The sequence below is a fragment of the Pocillopora damicornis genome, chromosome 10, assembly GCF_964200805.1.
Source record: "Pocillopora damicornis chromosome 10, jaPocDami1.2, whole genome shotgun sequence".
NCBI lineage: Eukaryota > Metazoa > Cnidaria > Anthozoa > Scleractinia > Pocilloporidae > Pocillopora > Pocillopora damicornis.
In genome coordinates this window covers 15,544,729-15,568,795 of record NC_142679.1, presented here as the reverse complement: position 1 = coordinate 15,568,795, position 24,067 = coordinate 15,544,729, and the positions used below count along the sequence as shown (strand labels likewise).

The 24,067-nt window shown below is 36.5% G+C and overlaps 4 protein-coding genes and 1 non-coding gene across 9 annotated transcripts in view; 4 read left to right on the top strand and 1 right to left on the bottom strand.

Annotated features, from left to right (window-relative positions):
* The window catches only part of LOC149039110 (uncharacterized), a 6,869-nt gene extending 2,633 nt beyond the window's left edge, over positions 1-4,236 (top strand). For all 3 annotated transcript variants that reach the window (XM_089185095.1, XM_089185097.1, XM_089185096.1), the window contains 7 exons: positions 1-158; positions 882-1,197; positions 1,454-1,516; positions 2,078-2,175; positions 2,420-2,617; positions 2,961-3,363; positions 3,594-4,236. The exon at positions 1-158 is cut by the window's left edge and continues 81 nt beyond it. In XM_089185095.1, the coding sequence (XP_089041221.1) occupies positions 1-158; positions 882-1,197; positions 1,454-1,516; positions 2,078-2,175; positions 2,420-2,617; positions 2,961-3,363; positions 3,594-3,742 (1,385 nt within the window). In that variant the 3' untranslated portion in view covers positions 3,743-4,236. The remainder of the gene's footprint in view (positions 159-881; positions 1,198-1,453; positions 1,517-2,077; positions 2,176-2,419; positions 2,618-2,960; positions 3,364-3,593) is intronic.
* Positions 2,263-10,401, bottom strand: LOC113681157 (methyltransferase-like protein 22). 3 transcript variants are annotated; one of them, XR_016180487.1, is made up of 13 exons: positions 10,293-10,401; positions 9,505-9,672; positions 8,805-8,845; positions 8,051-8,103; positions 7,684-7,775; positions 7,370-7,438; positions 6,834-6,890; positions 6,537-6,611; positions 6,297-6,396; positions 6,007-6,166; positions 5,449-5,577; positions 4,921-5,169; positions 2,263-3,879 (listed from the first exon to the last, which is right to left on the bottom strand). XR_016180487.1 is itself a non-coding variant. In XM_089185100.1 (12 exons), exons 1-11 carry the CDS (start codon positions 10,381-10,383, stop codon positions 5,551-5,553), a joined length of 933 nt encoding a protein of 310 aa, XP_089041226.1. In that variant the 5' UTR covers positions 10,384-10,401; the 3' UTR covers positions 4,556-5,169; positions 5,504-5,550. The 3 variants fall into 3 exon arrangements, 1 of the variants encoding a protein (XP_089041226.1); XR_016180486.1 differs by lacking the exon at positions 2,263-3,879 and having other exon boundaries at positions 4,556-5,169; XM_089185100.1 differs by lacking the exon at positions 2,263-3,879 and having other exon boundaries at positions 4,556-5,169; positions 5,504-5,577.
* Positions 8,443-8,515, top strand: Trnac-gca (transfer RNA cysteine (anticodon GCA)). The gene has a single exon. It is a non-coding gene; the product is annotated as a tRNA-Cys (tRNA).
* A 3-nt stretch (positions 10,402-10,404) lies between the features above and the next one.
* Positions 10,405-17,708, top strand: LOC113681155 (WD repeat-containing protein 13). Its single transcript, XM_089185091.1, has 15 exons — positions 10,405-10,564; positions 10,698-10,753; positions 11,613-11,704; positions 11,874-11,916; positions 12,317-12,486; positions 12,595-12,677; positions 13,319-13,459; positions 14,176-14,342; positions 14,802-14,861; positions 15,214-15,297; positions 15,747-15,805; positions 15,950-16,069; positions 16,345-16,463; positions 16,926-17,074; positions 17,437-17,708. The coding sequence occupies exons 1-15, from the start codon at positions 10,489-10,491 to the stop codon at positions 17,485-17,487; spliced, it is 1,470 nt and encodes a 489-aa protein (XP_089041217.1). The 5' UTR covers positions 10,405-10,488; the 3' UTR covers positions 17,488-17,708.
* Positions 17,709-18,666: 958 nt separating this feature from the next.
* Positions 18,667-22,757, top strand: LOC113681161 (acid-sensing ion channel 2). The gene is made up of 6 exons (XM_027198229.2): positions 18,667-19,675; positions 20,045-20,192; positions 20,341-20,400; positions 20,910-21,060; positions 21,758-21,849; positions 22,482-22,757. Exons 1-6 carry the CDS (start codon positions 18,830-18,832, stop codon positions 22,631-22,633), a joined length of 1,449 nt encoding a protein of 482 aa, XP_027054030.2. The 5' UTR covers positions 18,667-18,829; the 3' UTR covers positions 22,634-22,757.
* The last annotated feature ends 1,310 nt before the right edge of the window (positions 22,758-24,067 follow it).

The following is a 24,067-nucleotide window of genomic DNA, read 5'->3' as shown; positions in this document are numbered from 1 at the left end:
ACAATGAACAAATCACAGCTACCCCATGGCAGCGGTACAGAGGTGACCAGCAGTCGACATTGATTAATTTATCTTTTCTAATTGCACTGATGTCAAAAGAAAGTCAAGAAATATGGATCAGTGATTTAACACCTTCACGTGCAAACGAGCTTGTTGTGGTGAGTGATTAGCGAGGTTATGGCAGATGGCAATTGCGGCAATTAAAAAAAAATTATTTCTTGCCACCCGTCATCCACTGTTTAAATAATTTAACTATAGCGTTAACGTAAAGATTATAATAAGCGAGGAAGATCAGAGTTCATTTCTTCCATTTGCCGGTGCTGTAAACATATCAAGCTTGAGCACTCTAAAAGTTTATACTTACATAATATACATGCATTTCTTAAGTTCAGTGCTGTATCTAGCCTGTGATAGGTCATCGGTGATCGGTGCAATCTTACACTAGTTACACGTAACCTGGAAATCATTATAGTAATATAGTAACGACCCACCGTTCCCAGCTGGTGCGAGGCTGGTGTCTGAGACTGGTGTCTGAGTGTAATATTTTCAAAATGGTAAAATTTAAAACGGAGAAATAATTTCTCTAAGAAAGGATCCAATTTGTATCGTCTGTAATAAAGAGGTCTTTTTATCATCCATGCTTTGCTTTTTTGTTTCAAAGACCTGACAGCAAATTTAATCAGTTGGCACAACAAATCGCCTCTTAATTAAATTCTGAAGAAATTGTTTTGCACTGAGACAAGAATACTTCGTCGAGAGTATCCTTCATTCCTTCACTTTCTTCCCTTTTGACCAGAAGTAACGATAATGCGGAATTTAAGGGTTTATGATACACTTCTTTAAGTGTTGGATTCAAACGTTTCCTCTGCTTTTCTTTCCAGAATAATGGTGCTTACAAGATGATATTGCAAGCATATCCCAGTAGAGGTGTTGTTATGGGTAATTCCTCGTTGGACAGTGAAGGGAGACAGCTTCCCCCTCATGCTCGCCTACTCACTGTCTTGCTTCCTGCTGTTGGTCCCAATATTTACAATGCTACCCTACAGCTTACCAAAGAGCTGGAAGGCAGAGAAGTTGTATGCGACGAGATTATATTCACTGTAGCAACAAATCTCCCTAATGGAAACCAAGTTCATTTTCACGAAAAAGGGAATATTTTTTACATTGATTACCCGCTTCCAAAACTTAAACTTGCAGGTCAGTGTTTCACTGAAACTATATAAGAAAGTGATTTCTCTTCCTGTTTATTATTATGATTATTATTATTATTTACTAGTCAACGTTTGAACAAAAGAAAAAGACGGATACTAAGATCGATAAACAAATATATTCTTCAGAAAGAATGTTAACAAGACAAGTTACAAATTTAAAGAAGCTAAGATTTATCCATATATCCATTTACTCCTATATTCATCTATTTATTTCAGTATTTATTGATTTACTCAATCAATAGGAGTACTGACGCGACATTTTGTATGGGATATCATAATGCACTTTGAGAAACTGTCAGATAATGGTAAGCTAGATAGTTGTAATGGGCTTTCTCTAAAGTAAGGCATCGTCCTACAATCAAAATTAAGTTCCTGATTGAATTTCCTATTGAGTCCAGCTTTGTTTTAAATTGTTCTCACTTTTTTCCATAATGTTCTCCTTCGTTGATTATTAATTGTTCAGAAATATCTTTTCCTAGTAAAAATGAACGTCTAAGGAGGGTAGCATGATCATCCCTCCTTTAACTGCCTGTTACTGGCATTTGAAACTGTCTTGACAAGCGCGACAAGAAATGTAATTAGCCACAACTGTCTTACAGGAAGAAGACAAAAAATATGAAGCAAAGAGCTAGCTGTAATTTACCATTAACCAGTATGATTTAAGTGAGTTTAAAGGCGCAAAAAGACTTACGGGTCTTTACGATACAATGTTACACAGTCCACTAGAGTAGATCAAGATGATTAGCTCAAGGATGTTGTGTGTGGTCATAAACAAAAGGGGATTATACCAGTGCACTGAGAACGTTTACTCCTTATTTACCTATTATATATTCATACATTTATCTATCCATTTATTTTATATTCAGGGCAATATTCATTGTACAGACAACACAGAAAGAGCTTGGAAAGGCGGGCCAAGACAAGACCCCAATATCAAGATCTGGTTGCAATGGTTCTGAACGAGGTACTACGCCAATTAAACCACTTTCAAATTAATCTAATCATCGGAAGGGGGGAAGGCGTTAACTGTGATTATCCCACGACTAAATCTGTACACAGCACAAGCTTAATTCATGATTAATGCCTTTGCAGCCTCAGTAATGGTATCATTTCACAGTCTCAATCTTAATCTGCGAGAAGGATCAAAGGAACAGAAAACTCACTACATCTAAAAAATTGTATGGAATGTACTTTCTCATTTTTGCTAGGAAGGTGTAGCGTGCCTTATCCGAAATAGGCTCGAAGAGGGAGTTAATCTCGCGAGAAAAGCCTGCCGTTTGTCCTCATTTCACAACTGTGTGAACGACCGCACTATCCGCGGTTATGCATCAGCTGTGTATGCCGCTGCGGAACGATTTGCTGGCAATCAAGACGGTGCCAAACAATATCTCCAAGATGCTTTGGAGGTGAGAACACTTGTATGTGGATTTTCTCCCTGACTTTTGGCTATTTCGGTACAAAGCTTTGAGATTACTATCCTAAAACAAGGAAAGATGAACTTTCACTCTTTCTCTCTGTTTAACATACTTTTGGTGTTGATTGCTATCAAGGTGAGATAAAGAAAACGTAGTAAAAAGAGTTCAGTTTATACTCGTTCGGCTCAAGTTTCTTCTCATTCGGTTACACAAGGAGAAGTGGCTGACTTAAATGTTGACAACCATTTATTTTAATTTATTTGTTCCTCCTCCATTGACCATCTCAATGTACTACTGTAAGCTAAGCGGCTTGAAACTTTTAAACCACCCACAGATATTTGAACCAATGGAACCATCTTCCTACACATCAATAACACTCTACAATATTGGTGCAATAGCCATGGAGAGATCTGCCACCGTGGGAGTAAGCAATGACGAGGAAAGAGAGGCAGAGAGTTTCCTCCAGATGGCAGCCACGCACTGGAATCATCAAAACCTAAACACAACAGCTCGCATGCTTCCTCGAGTGTACAATCGATTGATTGGCCTGTACCTCAAGTCCTCTCCAAATACAGCACCAAACCTTGACGTCACCGTATCCCAAGACAACCTGAGACGTGCTGGCGAGGTAATCAGGAGTTTTGATGTCCTCCTTCCTCAATGCTCCAAATGGATGAAGAGTACGTTTTACCTTGGCAAGGCAGATCACTATCTCAGGTCAAGAGATATTGACGACGGTAAGAACGACTCCGCGATTATCTTCATGAAAGACAACTAAGTAGAAAATTACTACTTTCGTGTGAACCCTTTGTGTCATGTCAATTAAGACTATTCTATAGGTTATAAGTTAGAAATGACTTAGTTGCTTCAATCGACGTTTAGCTGCTTGTTGATTGATCGGCTTATCATTGATGGTATATCACGATCGATTGCAATTCTAAACACGAATCGAAATATTTGACCACAGGTTTAAGGGCTGCAGAGCAAGCCTTGGATATATCCAGGCAGTCAGGATTGCAGAGAGAAGCAGCAGGGGCAGTGAGCAGAGTGAATCTAATGAGAGAGCTTGATAACCTCAGAAGACGACCCCCAATTGTTCCTGATTGTATGGACTAGAAGCTACGTGGCAATACAGCTATAGTGTTGAAGTTCATGAAGAAATGGAATTAATTTATTTGCTAGGATCGTTGCTGTTTTTTCTTCTTTCTTTCTCTCTCTCCTCTCTTTTAAGTGCCACTGAGTCAACCTGCAGTCTAAAGCGGGTGATAACAAAACACGAAATCATGAGCTGGTGGATGCTTTTTCGATACCGGCATGCATATCACCTCACGGTATTATTCACTCTCTCAGCTAATTTGGTGGTATAACTAGTCTAACTGGTTGCCTACAGATTTTTTTCCTGACATTTCTAACAAATGGTTGAAAGCATTTGTTAATAAAGGCAAGATTAAAGTGCGAGCGTTTATTAAAACTTATAAAAGGATTGCCCACAGATCAGTTATACGGAATCACGTGTAAGCTTCCAGAAATACTTACTTTGCTATTGCATTTGTAATCCATTAGCTGAAATAAGCTTTACATGAGCCAAAATAAAAATGGAAGTTTGATAATCGTTTGTCTAACAATTCAGAGTCGGTCATCAGTTGTTGATGGCGACGTTTGTCTCTCACGCTAAGAGTCACGTACAATACTCCATTTGATAAACAACAGGTGGCAAGTCTATACTGTGAGGTACACGACTAAACAGTCACTTATAAAAAATAATGTACTATCCTTTATCAAAAAATTAACTATCCTTCATAAGAATGGAATTTATTATATATAACAGGGGGAGCCTATCCGAGCTTGATGCTTCTAACTTGTAATGGAACAAGAAAGTATTATGTCTGCTTAACTTTACAATCAGTACCACTTAGTACTTTGGCAAATTACTGTTTGCCATAACTGTTATTTTATTTTAACCTTTTACACCCTAAGATCAGTGTGCATATTCTCTATACTATTTTCTATACATTTTCTATGGTACTGACAAGGAGATTTTGCTCAACAATCAAGAGCTTCTCTACTTAGCTTGTAGATCATTTCCATTATTCTCATGACCTTAGTGTTTGATGTAGGGGTGATACTGTAAGGAGAAATTAGATGCTTGTCACTCTTAGGGGTCAAAGAGTTAGGAGAAGTCTAAGCTCCTTAGCTTGCAGTTGGACTTAGTTAAAGCTCGTTAATTTACAGAATGATATTGTCGGTTAAAGCCTCAGACAAGTCTTCTATTCCTCCATCTCCTGATCCATTACCTTTGACATTTAAGCCGATCAATGTGCAGTTCCTGCTGGTCAGAGCGTCACACAAGTTTGTAGATCTCCTTGTCCTTGTCCCACTCTAAATGATACCAGTTCTCTGGCAGTTTATATAAAGGAAGCTTATCCATGAAAAGCAGTAACACCTGCTGTACACCATCTCTTGCATGAACAGTGAGGAAGTTTCCAACTTGTGTTTGTCCATTGCCTCTTAAAATTCCTCAAAGACACAAGGCCATTGGAACCCTAAAAGATTAAGACAAAGAAAATATTCATCTTTGAATTGAAAACACAGCTACAAAAGTAAATATCTTTACTAAGTTTTGCTTATGCCAAAACTTACATACACAATTCAATACACTAGACTGCCTCAGAGTTTGAGTTTCAGCGTCTTAACCTATTGTTTAATGATTTTGAGTCAAAGTAAAGCAAAATGTACAAAAGACTTAAGAACATGAATTGAACTCAATTTGAGTCATTGAAAAATCAAGGATTTCCCTTTACTTCCATAATTGTAAATAGTACCATGTGAGAAGGTTGACGGAACCTGATAAATTTAACCAGTTCAAAGCTCTGACACCTTCATTCAGTTGGCGGGTGTTTGAAGTTTTCCATGTCAACATCAGGTTAAGTTGGTTTAATTTCCCACAGTTCCTATAAGAATTCAAGATGATCAATTGCAAGGAAAAAATATTTATCAGGAAAGCATTCAATGATCAAGACTGCAAGTCAGCCCTCACGTGGTACTGCAGAGCTCATAGATTGTACCAAATTAAGAAGTAAAGAGGTAAAGAAAAGGAATGAGACAGAAAAGAAGAAAAGAACCAAATCCAATTAAATCAATTCAAAGAAAAAAAGGTAAAAACTAACTGAACTGATAATAATAATAATAATAATAATAATAATAATTAAAAAAAGAAAACAGAATGAAGGGAGTTCAGATGAAGGATAAAAGAGAGAGGAAAAAGGTTTTTTCATTCTCATTTTTTATTTAGAAGGCACTCAAACAACATAACAGCAAAAAAACAAAACAAAATAAAAAACAACAAACTAATACACAAACAAAATCACTTCAACACTTACCAGCTCCTTTACTCTGTCATACTGTAGGTACTTAGGAAAATCAGTGGAGAGTTTCCTTGCTGTTAGTCTTTTTTGTTTACTTTCCAGTTCATCTATTCTCTCAGTAAAATGGGAGTATGCTGGACAGGTTACAGCAAGATCCTTCAGGGTAAAATTCAATCTGAAAATATAGGTAGAGTTGAGGTGCCATAGATCTCAGGGGAAGTGAAAAATTATGCAAACTCAAGGAGGTAACTGATGAAACAAAGCTTATTTCATCTTCTATTTCTTATCCAGTTTGTCCAACTCACCGTTTCTCCACTGTCAAGTAAAGGACTATGTCTGTGTTTTGCTCAAAAAGATGCAAGACTGTTTCAATGAAAGCATCAGTTAAGGAATCATCGTAAATCACTAAGAATCAATAAAGGAAATTTAAAGTAAGAAATTGGAAAATCAAACGAACTTCTTTCCCTGCCAGTGAGATCCAGATGGAGAAGGAATGAATATTAATTACTACCCCTGAGGAACAAAAGACCACTTCTGACACTAACCATCTGCAGCCAACACAACTGTGATAGCTTTAAACAGCTCTTGATCTTCTATTGTCCAACAGAAAGAACCATTCTCTGTAACATAACAACAAGAATAATGATGGAGTGCAAAAAAATACTATTGAATAATCACACCCAATTCTACCATGTTTTCAGTCTCCCCCTTGAAGAAGAAGCAGAAATATGTATATAATTGTATAAGAAATAGATAAAAAAAGAAAATCAATGCAATCCTAATTTGCTGTATTTTTACCACTCTATTAAGAATTAAAACTATGACTAAGTTTATCTCCTTACCAGAGGGTAATCCTTTTTTCTGCCAGTCCAATTCATGAACTGTAACAGCTTCACTGCCTAAGATGAAAAAAAAGATGAAAAAAAATTTGGTTTTATCCTCTGAGCTGATAAAGTAAATTGACCACCATAAAGAGTTTGTAAAGGTGATGTTTTGAGCATGAGCTCAGAGACAGAGGTCTGTTGATGGGCTAATGCATCAAACAATTCAAAATTTAAATGTCAGCCTACTTAGCTTTCTTTCTTAGCACGAATGAGAAGAATTTGAGGAATTGATAGCTGAGGAATAAAGTTTTCTTCTAATACCAACCAAAGTTACAATCATCTTAACAAAAATGGTGTGTAAGGTAAGTTGAAGAAAAAATAAATATGACATCCTGTGCATGCCTCATTATCATGTTCTCAAATATGGAAAACATGGCCCAAACAGAAGTTTCATATCTCATAGACACTGCAAAAAGACTGTAATCATCAAAGCAAAAATCCAACAAGGTATGACTATCTTGAGTTCAATCACTTTACATCATTCTCTTACTCACCATATCTAAAAAGACGAGAGTTAGCTGCTATGTTGGCATTGCAATTGCTGAGAATGGTGTCTCCTATATCTAAAAATTACAAAATTCCATAGAAATTAGACTTGTGTTGAAAAATGTTATAAGTAGTATTATTGTTCATTGGTCTTCAAGGCAATAGGGAAGTTTGAAGGACCCCCAAGAAGACAATTAAGTTGCACTTACAACAGATTTAGCCTATGCTTTATACCTTGATGAGAGTACACCAATATATAAACATACTTATTTTTGTTGACTTTACTTGCTGCTTCAGTTATGCAACATCAACAACTCTATACCTGTACAGAACAGTCTCTTTGCCACTCTTCCCAATATGATGCTACATAAACCAAGACCTGCTCCAAGCTCCAACCCGAAACATCCATCAAATCTGATTGGAAGAACATATACTGTATTCACCAGTCTCTAAGTCAATCCTGTGTATAAGTCAATATTTATTTGGTAATTATGCTGCTATTCACAATACCAATCAAAAGACAGAAAAAGCAATACATCAGACACATGCTATAGTGAACACTATGACGCAATAAACAAATTTATTGAACATTCCTCAAATACTTTCTTTTGATTCTTTCTGTTACTGTTTTGGCCCTACAAAATAGTACTTAATATATAATATACAAGTGCTATAAGAAGACAACTCACCTTTCTTCATTGCAAATCAAGAAATCACTTAATAGGAGGGCCCCTCTCCAAACCTAGCAGTAACCATGAACATAAAAGAGAAATAATTCATGCTAGCTAAAACTTTCTTAAAAAAATAAAAAATAAAAAATAGAATACATGAATCAAAATAATAATGATACAAAATTAAGGAAAGAAAAAAAGAAAAAAAACAACACAAATCTTCAAGCAATTTTAAGACAACCAACATAAAAACAATGTCTTTTATTTATGTTTATTTCTTTACTGAGCTCAAAATTTACCTTCTCTCTTATTTCTATCTACAAACATTACCCTATCAACATTGCTGAATTCCTAGCAGTATGCAGGACACATTTTATATGAACTTCGTAATAGACCTCGCTCACCATGGAGTCTCTGTAGCTCAGTGGTAGGGCATTGGAGTGCAAAATCCAAAGGTCTGAGGTTCAATTCCTCATGGGGACTCAGAATTTTTTCTTTGTCCCATGCCCATGCTTTTTTTTTTCATTGTTAAATTTGAGAGAATTAAGAATAATTGGGGTGCATCTCTATATCCTCTGATTCAACTTTCATTATCACATCTTTGAGATTTTTTATGGGATACATATCAAAATCTGGGTACAAGACCTGAATCAAAAATGTCTGAACTACATGTATTCATTCGTGCTTTTCTGTAAATGTATTCAAACATATGTAGAGTTTGGCCTTAGGGTGTTACATTATGGGTATATCACAGAAATTCTAAGAACAGTACCTGCAGCCCTACATCTTCAATCCCAGTGGAAAGATGATGTTCTGGTGTTCAAGTAAAATAGGGAAGAGAGAGAGAGAGAGGGAAACTTTAATGCTTATAATGAAGTACAATATCATAATTTCAATTTTATATGTGGATGTAATGGTAGTGTAGTGTAAAAATAAACTTTTTTATTGTGGTGTGATAGCTACTCCTGTGTGGGAACTGAATTTGGAAAAAAGCAAACTGATAGATGCAAATATATTTGTGTGGAGAAAAATGCAATTTCAAGTTCAAAATTGACACAATGACATTGTACGTGTACGTATTGTGGTTAATTTTTCATCATTTTCTTACCAGATTTATAATAATTTTGTTGTCCCTTGACTAGGATAATAAAAGATTATGATTTGAGACAAAGTAATAATTATAATAATAATAATAATAATAATAATAATAATAATGGTTTATTAGTACTCCACATAGTGGCTCTTCTGTACTAATTCACTATAATAAAATAATATAATGGTTAAAATAAATATATGGATAAATAAATAACGTACAACAAGATGTATAATTACATAAATAATATATAAATAATATACATATATTATGGATAGCATATGTAAAATTGTATAATATTGATGATGTAAAAAGTAAAACTGGTTAAAAAAGTTAAACAAAACATAACTTCATGTACAATTTTAGATTAACTTTCTACCTATTGTAATAACTTCACAGTCATCTCTGGCAGAGAACTTTCTTGGAGGTGACAAATCTCCATCTTCATCTTCATCAGTTTCATGAAATCCCATGTGATGACTTCTCCCTTCCATCTCATTGGCAGAGGTATTCTCAGGGGATCTGTATATTGTAAACCTGGTAAATACTATCAAAGGAGTTGTTTGAGAATTAAGCTGGGTATCACAAATAATATTATTTTGCATCTTAATACCTGTGTTTGATTACTTCCTTCCCCTGAATACCAGATACAGGAGCTCATGTGGGTAGGATCTCCTGATTCCTAAACCCTTGTCTTCTGTATTTGGCTCTTTATCGTGAGCACCTGGCAGATTTTTAGTCCCAAAAAGTTCCTGCTTTCCCACCCTATCCAGTCCCATCTACTGCTCCCTTCTACCGTACATTCTCCCAATTCCAATTTGTGAAAAAAGTCACAAGGGCCAAATTTAGGTTCGATGACCATAGGTTTAGGTTCAATCATCATAGTGCATCGCGACGAGTAGAAACAGACAAAGACCCGAAAGCAAATATTCCATCCTCTCTTTCATCCCTTTCTCTGCATCAAAAGTTTTCTCAATCGCATTTTTTCTTTTACCACGAAGCTATTATCATTACTGAATGGAGTGCTAGTGGTTGGTTGTTTCCATGATGAGCATATCCCTTATACCCCCAAGACTTTATCATTCTTGTAAGCTTATACAATTGATTAATCATTTAGAAAAAAACTCGAAGGAAGAGTCAATTCCTGATTACATATTCAAGCCCTACCTATACTGTTTTCCTCTTCTTGGAAAAATGGTGTAAAAAGATGCACATCTGATGTGAACAGTTCCTCTGCGGCGGCCATCTTGAAATGCATAAAGCGCCCTGGCGGGACTGGTACGGACAAAGGTTTTGTGTAGTCTTACATGATGTAGTAGTTGCGGAAAAAAACTGCTATGGCGGACCTGTCATAGATCGCAAAATGAACATATCTCAACAAATTCTCGCATTGGATGCTCGATACAATGCGTATCGGGTTCCAAACAACCCTTCATACCGTGAGTATCATTTATCTGTAACAAGGCGTTAAGTATACGTGTTGTTTGACTGTTGTAATTGTTTGCTGAAAAGTTGGACGTCAGATATTAGAACTGTTGTCCTAAACAGCTGATTGATGCCCATTTGTTGTAGGTACTTTGTACATAAGAAGAAGAAATCAGCTACTACGGGAAAACGCCAAAAGAGAGGTAAAGGACATAAGTTTATGTAGGTTTTTTTAAACTTATTGTTGGCAAGAGGGAACGGCAAATGCAGAGAAACATGAGATAAAAATAATAAAGTGGCCTTTAAAAGCGACCACTTCCTATGAGCTGACGCTTTTCCAGAGAGTACCAATGTCATTCCCGTGACTGGAATCGCTTAACCTGGTGCCTGTTAGGTCTTGTTAGCAGCCGTAGATTCCTTTTCTTTGACTAGGCATTTCACCATTAATGAACATGAATATGGAAGCAATCAGTTCGCAGTAATGAACACTACCTATGTATTTAAGAAAAAAAATAAGGCCTGAGAAAATTTAAGATCAGTATAGGATTTGAACCTATGACCTCTACAGTACTGCTGCAGTGTTCTACCAACTGAGCTGAAGAGCAAACTGGGAGCTGGTCACTTTGTTGGTTTTTTAATAAACTTGTGAAGGGATTAACAAATGACTGTGACTATATATGAGAACCATATATGTGAACTGTGTATCAAGAAATAAATATGAGAGCAATCTTGACAGTATGAAGTGAAATAAAAAGCAAAAATGAAATAAAAAGCAAAAATGAAAAAAAATTCAGGTCTGTACAGGATTTGAACTTATGACCACTATTGTTATCATACAAAATGTCCCTGCCCCACCCCCCACACCCTCTCCATATAGAGTATATTTTCCCTTCCCAGCCCTCTGATGTGCAACCAATACTCCAGGGTCTAATTCCTGCCCACTTCCTCCTCTCCCTACTGCTTTAAAGCACTTGAGAATGTTCAATGCACATTTTCAGTTTTCTTTATTTCTTTGATATGATAATAATGTAAAGCAACTTTATTGCTATGGTTGCTGTGCAGAAATTGGATCATTCATGCCGCAGGCAGTATCTTTCCCTGAGAAGACAACTGTTGTCTAAAAGATATGGTCCATCTGAGTCATCGCTTTCAAGGTTAGAACTTTTCCTTGACAGTCTCCAAGGTTACCAAAGTATCAATTTATATTAATTTGACAGTTAAATATTGAACATAAGTTTATTTGGGAATAACTTTCTGAAACTCTTTGATCAGCTTTTGCATCATTATACCCTAAAGTAACCTCACTTTTTTTTCTTTTTGTAGGAGCAGAAGTGCAAGCACATACAGCAAATTGAGTTCCTTTGAGGTTTGTTTGATGACCAGACTTGTCAATGGAAGACAAGTTTGTGCTAAATTCTGCTCATTTCTGTGCAACTCTATGACTGTGCACGAAAACTTGATTCTGTTAATAGAAATTACAGATTCCCAGATCGAATCCATAGATGTTCTTTGATTGTCAAATCAGTCTGTGCAAATTTATTCATAGGCATGTCCTTCTAAAGGTATATATTAAGGAAGTAGAAAGGTTTTAAACAGTGAATACGTTTTTTGTGATTTGTTTGTCAGAAACTTTGTTTTAATTGGGTACCATGTTTAAGCATTAATTGTCTTTTGGTGCATGTGTAATGCAGGTGTCACTGAATAAGTGTAATTATTATTACGTATGAGTTTAAATGAGGTGTTCCTTTTAATTGATACTCTTCCAGACAAGTTTTGACTCCTTGCACATTGATCCGTCTGAAGGGGGACATTCTCCTGGCAAGCCTTCACATCGTCGTTACCACAGTTCAGGCTCCTTTAAATTCTTACCTCAAGCTGATATTCCAGAATCACCTCCAAGGGGTGTGGTACCCACTCGTAAGGCAGAAGCCAGCAGGTACGTTTTTCTAAACCCGCTTTTCAATTTCGTTAGTTTTCTTTGTCCCTAATAGATGTATGTCCTCAAATATGTCTTTGAACTTGTATTTTGACTTTGATCTTCTAGGCGGATGGCAGGGAACACTAGTTTGGGTGAGAATTATGCCTTTGCTGGGATGTATCACATCTTTGATCAGCATGCTGAAAGTGGTAAGAATGTCCCTAAAATGCTTTCTTAAATTTCTACAGCCTTGGAATTTCTTTATAACAGGAGCTTATATTTTGCTGAAATTTCTTTACCGAAGGAGCACAAATAATTTTGCTCACATGAATATGAATGTAAGTGAATGAAAGTGATCCTCGCAGTAATTTGCACTACTTAGGCAGTAGTGAAAATAAGGCCTGAAAAAAATTCAGGCCTGTACGGGATATATATGACTTTATGGGAAATATATGACTTTCATATATTCTTAACCAATATGAATGTAAGTTTTGTGGTTGGTGGTTATTTTTATTTTTCAACCTTTTCAACCTTTCCCTCAGATTAATGCAATTAATTCTGACAGACAGTTTGAAGTCTTGTATTGTTGTTGGGTCACAGCCACTTCATGGTTCAAATTCAAACAATGTGTGGCTGACTGAATCATACCTTTGCCATGTTGTGTCTCCTATAAGGCACTTTTCTGTGCAACCTAGGCTTGTGTCTTTAATTTAAGAAAAGTGATGCTTCCAAACCTCTGACAACTGATTTGTTCCAATCTCTAGGAATGCAAACCAACCAATATCTCAATCTTTACTGAGAAAGTTGTTTTTAAGTTATTTTTTAATAAAATACATTTGTTTATTTTTAGTCACAGCAATCAAATTTGCCAATGATGACAAGTTTCGCTTGGGGTGTAGTTCTGCTGATGGGACACTGTCTGTCTGTGTTCTTGTTCCATCCCCTCCATCAGTTACTTGTACACTGAGAGGACACACAGCAGCTGTAACAGGTAAGTAAAAGCTAAGTGAAAAGCTAATAACCAATTGTTAACTGGACAATGAGCTTGTAAGGCTGACAAATTGAGAAATCAACCCTGACAGTACAAGTAGCTTGAACTGTGAGGAAAGTTCAAGTATTTTGGTTTATACTTACAGTCACAGTGAATAACTGTCACTCAAACCATGTCAGTGCATTGATCATATGTATTTGCCTCATCTTAGCATACTAGACTTCTGGGCCCAGTTGTTAGAAGGGCCAATGAACATCATTCAATGGATAGGTTGCTATCCAGCGTATAAGAGATAGCAAAACATATAGGGTTATTGACTGGATAGAAATTTATCCAGTGAATATCTGACCTTTGAACAGCTGGGGCCTGGTTGAGAGGATGGGTTTGAAGGCCTGGGCAGGTCTTTGTGTTCTGCCTTTTTGTAAAATAATTAAATGATCACTGTGCCTCTCTCCCCTCAGGAGTATGCATGTTTTATGTACTCTGCATTCTGTCAGGGAAAAGTTTTGAACAAAATAAATCAAATTTCCCCATAATGTTTCATAAACTTTCCATTTTGATCCCTTGCAAAAATCAAAGGTTCTCTTCAAAGATCCAATGCATGATTGACTCAGCGGAATTCACATTTTGCATGATACATTTGTACTCCAGCAACAGCCTCTGACTACCTCTGACTCCAACAACAGCCATTGACATTGAATTTTGCTTTTTATTAGACTTTGACTGGTCAATTACCAATGACTTTATACTCTCTGCATCTTTGGATGGTACAGCAAGGGTGTGGAATCCTGCATCTGGGCAGTGTCTGCGAGTGGTGAATGACAGTCATTCCTGTGGTTTGACAGCTTGCAGATTTCAACCTGTGAATAACAACATGTTGCTTGTATCCTCTTAAATGGATTGATCTAAAGGAAGTGTAAAGTAATACAAATTTACAATAAAATTGGCTGATGGCCAAGGGCTCAACTTGGGCACGACAGACTGACTGCATGATGGTACTGATTTGTTAATAATTGTATTTATTGGGCTTAAATTTTTCTTCTTAACATCAGGTTGCTTATTTTCTTTACTGCCATCTGTACATTTTCCATCATGATGGTACTAACATGAAGAGTGTTGAAAAACCAAAGAGTATTTTTAGTTGGTGATCATTTTCTTTTCTCTCATGACTTTAATGTTTTATTTAGAGGTGCCTTAATCAGTGACACTTGAGAGTGACCAGCATCCAATTTCTCCTTACGATGTCACAACAGTCAACACTGCACTTAAGAAACTTATCTCCTTTATTCATAGGGTAACTAAAAAATTGTATCATGCTGTTAATCCTTAATCTTAAACAAAGACTGGAAATCAGAAGGGTCACCTCAGTGTGTTTAACATGTCCACTGGCAAAGGTTTTAAGGTACGGTGTACAATGGTTATTCATATCATGCTTTCAAAAACTGTCTTTTTACTAGAGAAAAAAAAAATTGTTTTTGGTGCTCCTCTGCTTCTACGTATCTGAATTTGATCTGTTAACCCTGATGGTTTCCTTTAGAAATGAAAAGACTTCTGAGTTAATACGTGATCATGACATAAAGCTGTGTGAAATTTGAACATATGCAGTAACATTATAATTATAGCATAATAGTATTTTACTGTGGCATAGAACAGCACAGGACAGCTCACTTTGCCATCTCTGCTCCCCTGCTCCCTGCTTATAACATGAAAAGTTTGTGATATCACTAGTTGGTTGTATTTATGTCTTCTCCTAGGGTGGCAGTGCTAAAGTTTCAGCTGGGGTTAAGTCTGTCGAGTTTGACTCATCTGGTATTCTTGTATGGGTGGGCGATGAAAAGGTATATGAACTACTCTGTCATTATTTAGACGCCATTTTGTTGATTTTTTCTTTTGGATGACTGGGTGGCCTCGTTTTCATGCTCCTGCTTCCATGAAAGCCTTGAAAGCGTAGACCACTAGGAGAGTGTCGTAAAGCCAACAAAAAAGTTGTTACATTAGCCTTTGAGTACAGTGGAGGGAGGGAGCTTATTACATGCAAGAGAAGGTCATGTTTTTTTGGCGTAGCATCTGATGGATAAAGAGGGTGGGGCGAGTTTTGCAACCCATTTACAGATTGTGGGTAAGAAAAATCAGTGGAATCCCAGTTAAATTTTATGTAATAATTGCCAAATAAAGAAAGTGATTGCATGTCGTGAGGTGTTTTAAATCAGATGCTCTTTGGATTCCCGTTAATCTTAATAGTCTCAACTTATTTGAATTTGTTATTTGATATATATTTGTATTTTAGGGAAGCATACACGCATTCTGTTTTGATGTGGCCTCTGGGCGACTTCATAAAGCCAAGCGGTAAGTTATAAAAGAGATTTTCACCCACGTCAACCCCATTTTCTGTCTGTATACCAAGTGTAAGAGCAGTAATTTGCAAAAACACATAGCAAAACAAAGTAAAACATGACCCCGGTGTAATAAGTCTTTTTGTTTTTCTTACAGAATGTCTATAACAGAGGGTAGTCCTGTGACTTCAATCTCATATCGCAGCTGGATGAATCGTGAGGCTAGGGACCCTGTGCTACTTGTCAATGTGGCCATAAATTTACTTTGCCTCTATGGGTGAGATTTGTGAATACATTATTCAAATGCACTTCACATAAACGTTAAGCCTCTGGGTAAAAATGAAAGAAACGAGACAAATATTTTGGACTTTTCGTAGCAGTTGCTAAAAGAGAGTGAATGTATGAATGTTTGCAGTTGCAGAGAAGTGGTCCACAGTGGAGGTCCTACTGTATTCCGATCACCTGTTTTCTGGTTACTGTCTCTGTGAGAAGATTTTACGCCTTAATAATTTCTTGGATTTGAAAGGTTATTTCTGTTCTTTTTCTTGTCAGAGTTGTAGACGATATGGGTGGGCTAAAATTAAAAAAGTCATTTGCCGTCGAACACAAGTCTCGTCATGTAAGAAGTTCATTTTGTCCCCTGATGTCGTTCAGACAAGGCGCTTGTGTCGGTATGTATAACGTGGATCATTCCACCAGCTTTTAATTTTTTTTGTGTTCAGTAGAGTAAGAAAGTTGGTACATTTTGTGTTGGGCCTTTTTAAAAAGAAAAGTTTAAAGAAAAGATTTAAACATTTGCTCATTCAATGGCTGCAATTTATTAATCTTATAATCAGGATTTTGTTTCCAAAACAATAATCCACAAGTTTACGTTATTGTAACATACCTAATTATGATAAAATTTTATTCTGATGGCCTTCCTCGCTTGTTCATTAACCCATCCACCATCAAGATCTAAGTTTTAATTCTCCAAACTGACTGTAAATCATTTCTTCAGTTTTTGTGTTTAGAATTTTTTGTCACATGAAAATCAGTCCTAGTTACCGGAAGGATATTTTAAGGAGAAAGAACTGTGCTTGTTTGTTACTTAAACTTGTGTCTACAATTTCATAGTTTTTTTATTTTGTACATAGTAAGTGCTAGTGAAGACATGGCGGTCTATTTCTTCGATGTGGAGCGCGCCGAGAAGCCTTGTGTGAATAAACTGTTAGGCCACTCGGCACCAGTCCTCGACGTTTGTTGGAACTATGACGAGAGTCTGCTGGCATCCTGTGATACTGAGGTAAGGGACTGACGAGAGTATCCGGAGGGGTAGGGGGAAGGAAAACGGGAGGGTGGTGAAGTGACAATTTACTTTATCCTAGAGACCGGTGCATCGAAATATTTGTTTTTTTTTTCGTACGTGCAGGGTGATTGAAGCAGTTTTTCAAGAATTTTTGTTTCTTTTCATTATATACCTTGTTAAAAATTTCTGATAGAACTTAAAATGACAATGCTTTAACTGCACGACCTGGTTAAGGAACTCTATATTTGCGTGCAGTATAATTCCATTATGAAAAAGTCGATTTTAAGCAAGTTAGGAAACCATCAATAATTGATTAACTTTTCTCAATGTAATTATTTTTTTTTCTTTGTCTTCCTAAGGGAACTGTGATAGTGTGGAAGCGAGAACAGCGGGAAAAGCGCGTCCCGTGAAGCGCTAATGGAAAATGCTGGTGGTAAAAAACTAGGAATACTTATCATAATGAAATGTATAATTATTGATATCAGTGTAAGATAGGAAAGCATCTACATGTATTTGTTTTAGGATAGTATGTTGTAATGATAAACTGAAGACAACGGATTCCGCTACGTTAATTTGTCAGGCAACGTTGTTTATAATCGGTTTAGCATTAAAATCTTAAAAGACTTTTTTCATACTTTGTGGTTGATCCTGTTGGTGAATTTATCAGGCCATTGTTTGTTACTCTAGTCCCCCTGTTTATCGTCTTGCCCCATAAGTAATAGCTCCACCATGTTGGGCCTGTCTCATCACTAAAGTCATCACTTTATCATCATTCATCTTAAACTCCTCCCTCCTTACGCCCCGAAACATTTCATAACGGCGGATGGGTACAAAACAGTAATATCCTGTACCTAAAAACAATCAAGCACTGAGTTTTGGACTTTCGTGCGTATAAAGACGATAATAGCATACATATGTAGGATATTTCCGTTTTCATTATTTACGAGTTAGCTGAGATGGGCTTGATTTTTTCCTTTGTTTTATTGATTGTGAACAAGGGAAAATAATGGATGTGCAAGAGAAAAATTATAGGACATTATTTTCTTTTGTTGTGAGAGAATCTGAGGATTTGAGGAAATTCAAAACGCGATTGCTTTCAGGATTGTTTAGAACTTGTCTTGTCGTTCGATTTTTTGCGAAAAAAGAATAATTCTCAAACCTGCTGTCATTGTCAATCATTAGCTCAAGCTTGTACAGTGTGTGATCATACAGATATTTGACGATCATCATACAAAGTTCAAACAACTGGCCTCCAAAGGGAAAAAGTAATTAAGAGCTAGAAAAGAACAAGAAAATTTTTTTTCCTCCAAGGTTCAAGACAGAGTCTGTAGAGATTAAAAAATGTGTTTTAAAGAACGCCTTCATCGTCCATGAATCGCATTCATTTTGATAATATCTTTATTCTTTCCCCTTTAATTCATGTTCACCCACAACCATATCCCAACAAATGCTGTAAAGATGTCTTAGGCAGCCTTTGATACGCGATGAGCAGTGATGGCTCAATTCGCAGCTGAAAGGAAAACGTGTTATACAGGTTGCTAAGGAAGGTTGGTTTTATTCATGAGTCCTTCACAATAATTGATTTTCAGTGTGTTCCTACCGTATCTGTATACCCTTTATAAAAATTTCATGAGAAGTCAGCAGAAACTACACATCAGTTTTCCCACGGAAGCTCATAACTATTAAAACTTGCGTTAGTGCCGCTAAGTCTCTTTTGGTGATGCTTGGGGAGAGACACAAAAAGGCTGGAGTATGAGTACAAAGTGGCGAGAGTTCGCATCAAATACTACAGTACATGGCCTCCGCTATGTGTACGAAAGCCCTTCCAGAGTTCTCCGCTTTGTGTGGTTAATTCTTCTGTTACTATCTATAGCGTGGTATCTGTTCTTCGCGCAACAGAGTATAGCTCTCTACTTTTCCCGACCGGTAAACATCGAATACACCGAAGTTGTTCCGGAGAGCGGAAACCTTACCTTCCCTGCTGTAACGATTTGCAATTTAAACCGTTTCGTCAAAAGGAAAATCTATATGCCTTACGACGAGGAAGACTTTCACAAATTGGGTCTAAATCTCTCTTCTTGCGCAGCCGTCAGGAAGGTCATCACTAACATGACTTGCGGACAAGCCTTGTTATGTTCCCACGAAAGGTATGGGGTCGAAGTTATAGAGAACTGCAACAAAACCAAGAAGCGAATTGTTGATGCTCTTAACAGCACCAAGGAAGCAGTGTTTAACCCGGAAAAGTTCTTGGGTGCTTACGGACATGAATTTGAAGAAATGTTTACGTATTACTGTACTTTTGCAACAAAGGAGGAGTGTAAATCTGCAGATTTCTTTCCTAATTTGATTCAAGGTGGCCGTTGCTTCACCTTTAACTCAGGAGAAAATGGAACAATAGTCCGTAACACAAGTGTCGCGGGATCTTCTGGCGGCCTAGCTGTCGTTTTGGACGTTCGAACGGATGAAGTTACCATCAGTGAATTCTCTCGTGGGTTGAGAGTGATCATTCATGAACAAGGAGAGTACTTAAGCATGGACCATCATGGATTTAACGTTTTTCCTGGTTCACATACTTTGGTCCGTGTAACTGCCATACAGGTAAGTTTTTTAATTTTAAGTATTTTTTCCCCTTCCCTCCAATTCAACAATAGTTCTGATCCACAACATTTGCGTAATTCTGGGATATGATTGGAGGTTTTTCCGTTGAGCAAGGTATTTTGTGGGGTTTGGTTGCGAGATTTGAAGTGGTCTGGAAATTGCTTGGAGAAGAAATAAAAATTCAAAGGGAGAATTAATTAAAGTCCAAAAGTTGTCAAATTTTATGAAGCTTGTAGTACTACCAAATCGACATGTGAGCTTTCTACAAAACTGCAACAACAAACACTGGACAAACAAAAAGTAAAACTGTCACAAAAAGAGAATGAAGCTAGAACCAAGTTTCGTCTATTTCTGTCTTGTATTTGGCAGGGACACCGTCTCAAATCTCCATACAAAACAAACTGCACAGAGCGAGTACTTCCTGGAATACCTCACTACAGTAGGGACGCCTGCATCATACAATGTCTTGCCAACAAGACCGTGGAAATGTGCGGATGTAAGCTGGTTGGAGTACCACGTAGGTGAAACGGAACACGTTGCCAAATACAGATATGCAAAATAAAGCTCTTAACTTAGTGAGTCCACCGCAAATGATGATAAAAAAATAACTTTTTTTATTATGTTTAATTATTTGCTCTCCTTTGATTTCTGTTCAACGTCCGCAGTTCCTTCAAAGGCTCCAGTCTGCACGTTTCAACACCAATATTGCTTCACCAAGACTAGAGGTTTGTGTAATTTTTTTTTTCTTTGAAGTTCAAAGGCTATGCTTATCTGTCCAACAAACACAAAACAAAAAAGTGTCTGAGCTCTTTTCACTGGTCCTCCTTCCACGGGTTTGTGGGTTGTAAATGTCCCCAGTTTGGTGCAATAAGCCGAGCTTTCCTTGTTAGTGAAGTAACGATATTAGGTATGAAAACGTGCTCATGTCGTAATTAATAAACTAATAGATTTATTAACATCTAGTTGATGAAAAGGGGAAAAAAGTGCCAGAGTCATATCTAGAGAATTTGAGTAGTTGTAGTTGTGCATGTTTGATCTTAATTTAATACTAGAAAAAATTGTTCAGCTATATGTGCAAATGTATACTTCCTTAGACCAGGAAGAGTATTGAACTGAAGGAGGCTGATTGATTGAGATTATAATGTAAAACAATTTCTTTTGTTTGTTCGTTGGTTTGACTACTTGCGTGTATGATGCTTCTCTTTCATACTATGTGAACTCTTCTTGCACTCAGAGTCATTCAATGCGTATCACTGTTTCTGCGGGTTGCCTTGCCAAGAAGTTGATTACAGGATCCAAGTGTCTACCTCTGAATTCCCGGACCACGGTGCTGCAAAAATACTTCATCAACGATATGGCTATAATAAAAGCATGGAATATCAGAGGTGACTAAGTGTAAAAAGCATGAAAGTTGGAAATTCGGGCATATTTGCCAATATTTAAAATGAACAAAGGGACACATTCAAAGTTTTATGAGATGTAAGAAATTTTGGAATATCCTTTGGCCCTTGAAAGTAATGTAACACTCATTCTCCCGGTGCTTGCTGCTTTTGAGATGATGTAAGTCTAACGAGTTGGCTAAAACCATCTTTTATACAACGATCGTAAATGAAATGTCTTTTCGGTTAAAAGCACTTAGAGAAATGTCTCAGAATATGCTAAAAACAATCAAAAACTACTCTGCTTATAACGTACACCTACACCAAGGGTCCATGGTATATTAGCTCAGATACCGTGCCTTGTAAACCAATCGAAATTAAAGAACTGAAATTAATCATGGAGAGTTTGAAGTGGACAATTATACTGATACGTTTTGGACCTATGTTCGTTGTTACGTGGATTACAGAGTACATAAAATTAGAGAAATACACTACTGAGCTTTTTGTTAGAAAATCCTCGATTATACAGCTTACATATCAGATTTTATAATGTGAATCCTGCGCATTTGTTTAAAGAAATTTCCTTGAGATGCTATAAATAGAACTAAAAATTATTTAGTTTTTTAGGGTTTTCTTAAGAAAGTTTAAAAGGAATTAATATCTAGCTGTCACTTTTTCCACGTGGTCTTCCTCTGATTTTCAGGAAAAACCTGGTTTTCCTTCAAATTGGGTTCCAGTACCAAGGGTACACAGTCATGGAAGAAAGAGCAAGTTATGGCATCGAGAGCCTCTTAGGTTAGAAATTCTGTGCCAAAGATAATTGATTTGACTGTCTTGACTTCTTTTCTATTCTAGCCTTTTTAATCATTTTTTTCCTAGTGTAAGATAACAAATGGACCTCGGAGATGAGCGTAAAACTGCTTAATTAGAGATGTGTAGAGTTTTCAGTTCCGATCTTTTTCTCTTTCGCTTTTCTGCAGCACTGCCTGCGTATCACAATACATTACGATAAACTTTGTTTGAAGAGATTACCTCGAGATTGTGATGAATTGATAACCCTGCATTTTCTGAATTGTTGATGCTGAAAAGATTAGACTGACTTTCCAACTCGCTGGTCTATTACTTTTATTTATTTTATTTATAATTTTAATTTTATTGTTATTGTTATTAATATCATTAGTATTATTTTCACTATTCTGGTCATCATTATCATAATTATTGTTATAATAATAATAATAATAATAATAATAATTATTATTATTATTATTATTATTATTATTTTGTCGTTAGTAACTCTAATTTCTCCAAAAGACAAGAGGAGCAGAAAGAACTCGCAACCAACAAAGATAGTCAGGAAAAGTAATGTGAATGTAACATCTGGCGAAACTCGTTGTTTAATGTTACTTTTCGTTCTCTTTCTACACCAGGTGATCTTGGAGGCAATATGGGACTATTTTTGGGCTGTAGCATATTGACATTGTTTGAGTTTGGAGACTTGTTGTGGAAAATCTTGAAGTTCAAGGAGAACCGAGTTCGAAAAATAGACTCTGCAGGAAGGGAAAAATCTGAAACAGAATGAAATGAAAGGAGAATGCATTGACCAAGAATTTCATACAGCTTGGTTACTATTTTAAAACTCTTCATTATACCAACACTTTGAAATTGGTTTCCCTATTAAATTTTTGTCATTTGGCCGTTTCAGTGATTATTGTAAGCTTAAAGCTATTTTCTGGTGATTATCCAAAGTATCATTCACACAAATGAATTCGAAAAGTCTCACAACATAATTTGTGTTTGTAGCAGGCCGGGCTTATGCCTCAGACACGAGGGACTTACATTCAAAATATCACGGCCTATTAGCACAAAGAGAATACGGCGAATCTCCCTTTTGGCTCAGATTACTTATTTCAGTCCAGACCCGTGCAAGGTTATAAACGGTGTAATGTATTGGTGATAAGCTATGTCAACGGGGTTGAGCATGCGCTGATCGTGAAAGAGTCTTCAAGCACCTGCATGATGTTTAGATTTATTGAAAAAAAAAAACGAAATAAGCACAAAAAAAAGTCATTAAGAAACTCTTCCAAAGCCACCTTAAGTAAATTGCATGCATTCACATGTTCTTTGGTAGCACCTTTGGGATATGACTACACTCATCAGCCAAGTTTGGCAGCTGTTTCGTTGAAATGTGCGTCAGTCAAAACTGTAATTTGGACTTCACCACTTGGATTAAAAATAGATTCCTTGCCATCTTGGTAAACAATGAAACGTGTTCCATGCGAGAGTTTGATGAATGAGGTCTTAATTAGAAATCAGTTTTGTTTTGCAGATCGGAAATAACGAGCAAACACCATCAGAAAACTGTCAAATTATTTCATAAGGCTTTCTCATATAGCCTTTTAAGTAACTGTGAAGGTTACAATTTAAACCACGCGCATTTGCAACGGGGTTTTAATTAATTATTACAACACACAAGCAGTATTGTAGTGAAAAAAGGGTCATTACTTGCAGGCAATAAGTTTTAATAATAATATTTGTTCTTTGTAATGCACATTTTACATGTGCATATGATCAAATGCGCGAAATTTGTGCTTTGATGAACTATGTATGCCATTTATGCCTACTAAGTCAGACATTGAGAGCAATCACTCCAACTTAGGTTGTAAAGCAGAACGCATTCTATCACTGTAATTGCTCGTTGCAAATGAATTTAATTCTGAATAGTATTTTAATTTTTTAGCCTCGTATGGGTCCATTCCTCCGTTGTGATTAAGCCGTTATAATTTCATCTTGACTGTAAAACGTATTGGTAAGTGTAGGTGTTTCGTTCGGGAAAAAAAAGGTGCGAATTCTCTCTGCGTTAATGTTTCAAGTAACAAATTAAAGAAGGCTTGCGCACACATTTCATCATCCTTTTGTCTTCTCAATCTGCCTTTTTCAATACTGCCGGAAATAAAAATAATGAATGATTTCAATTTTTAACTGTCAAGTCATTATTTTGATGAAAGGTATAATT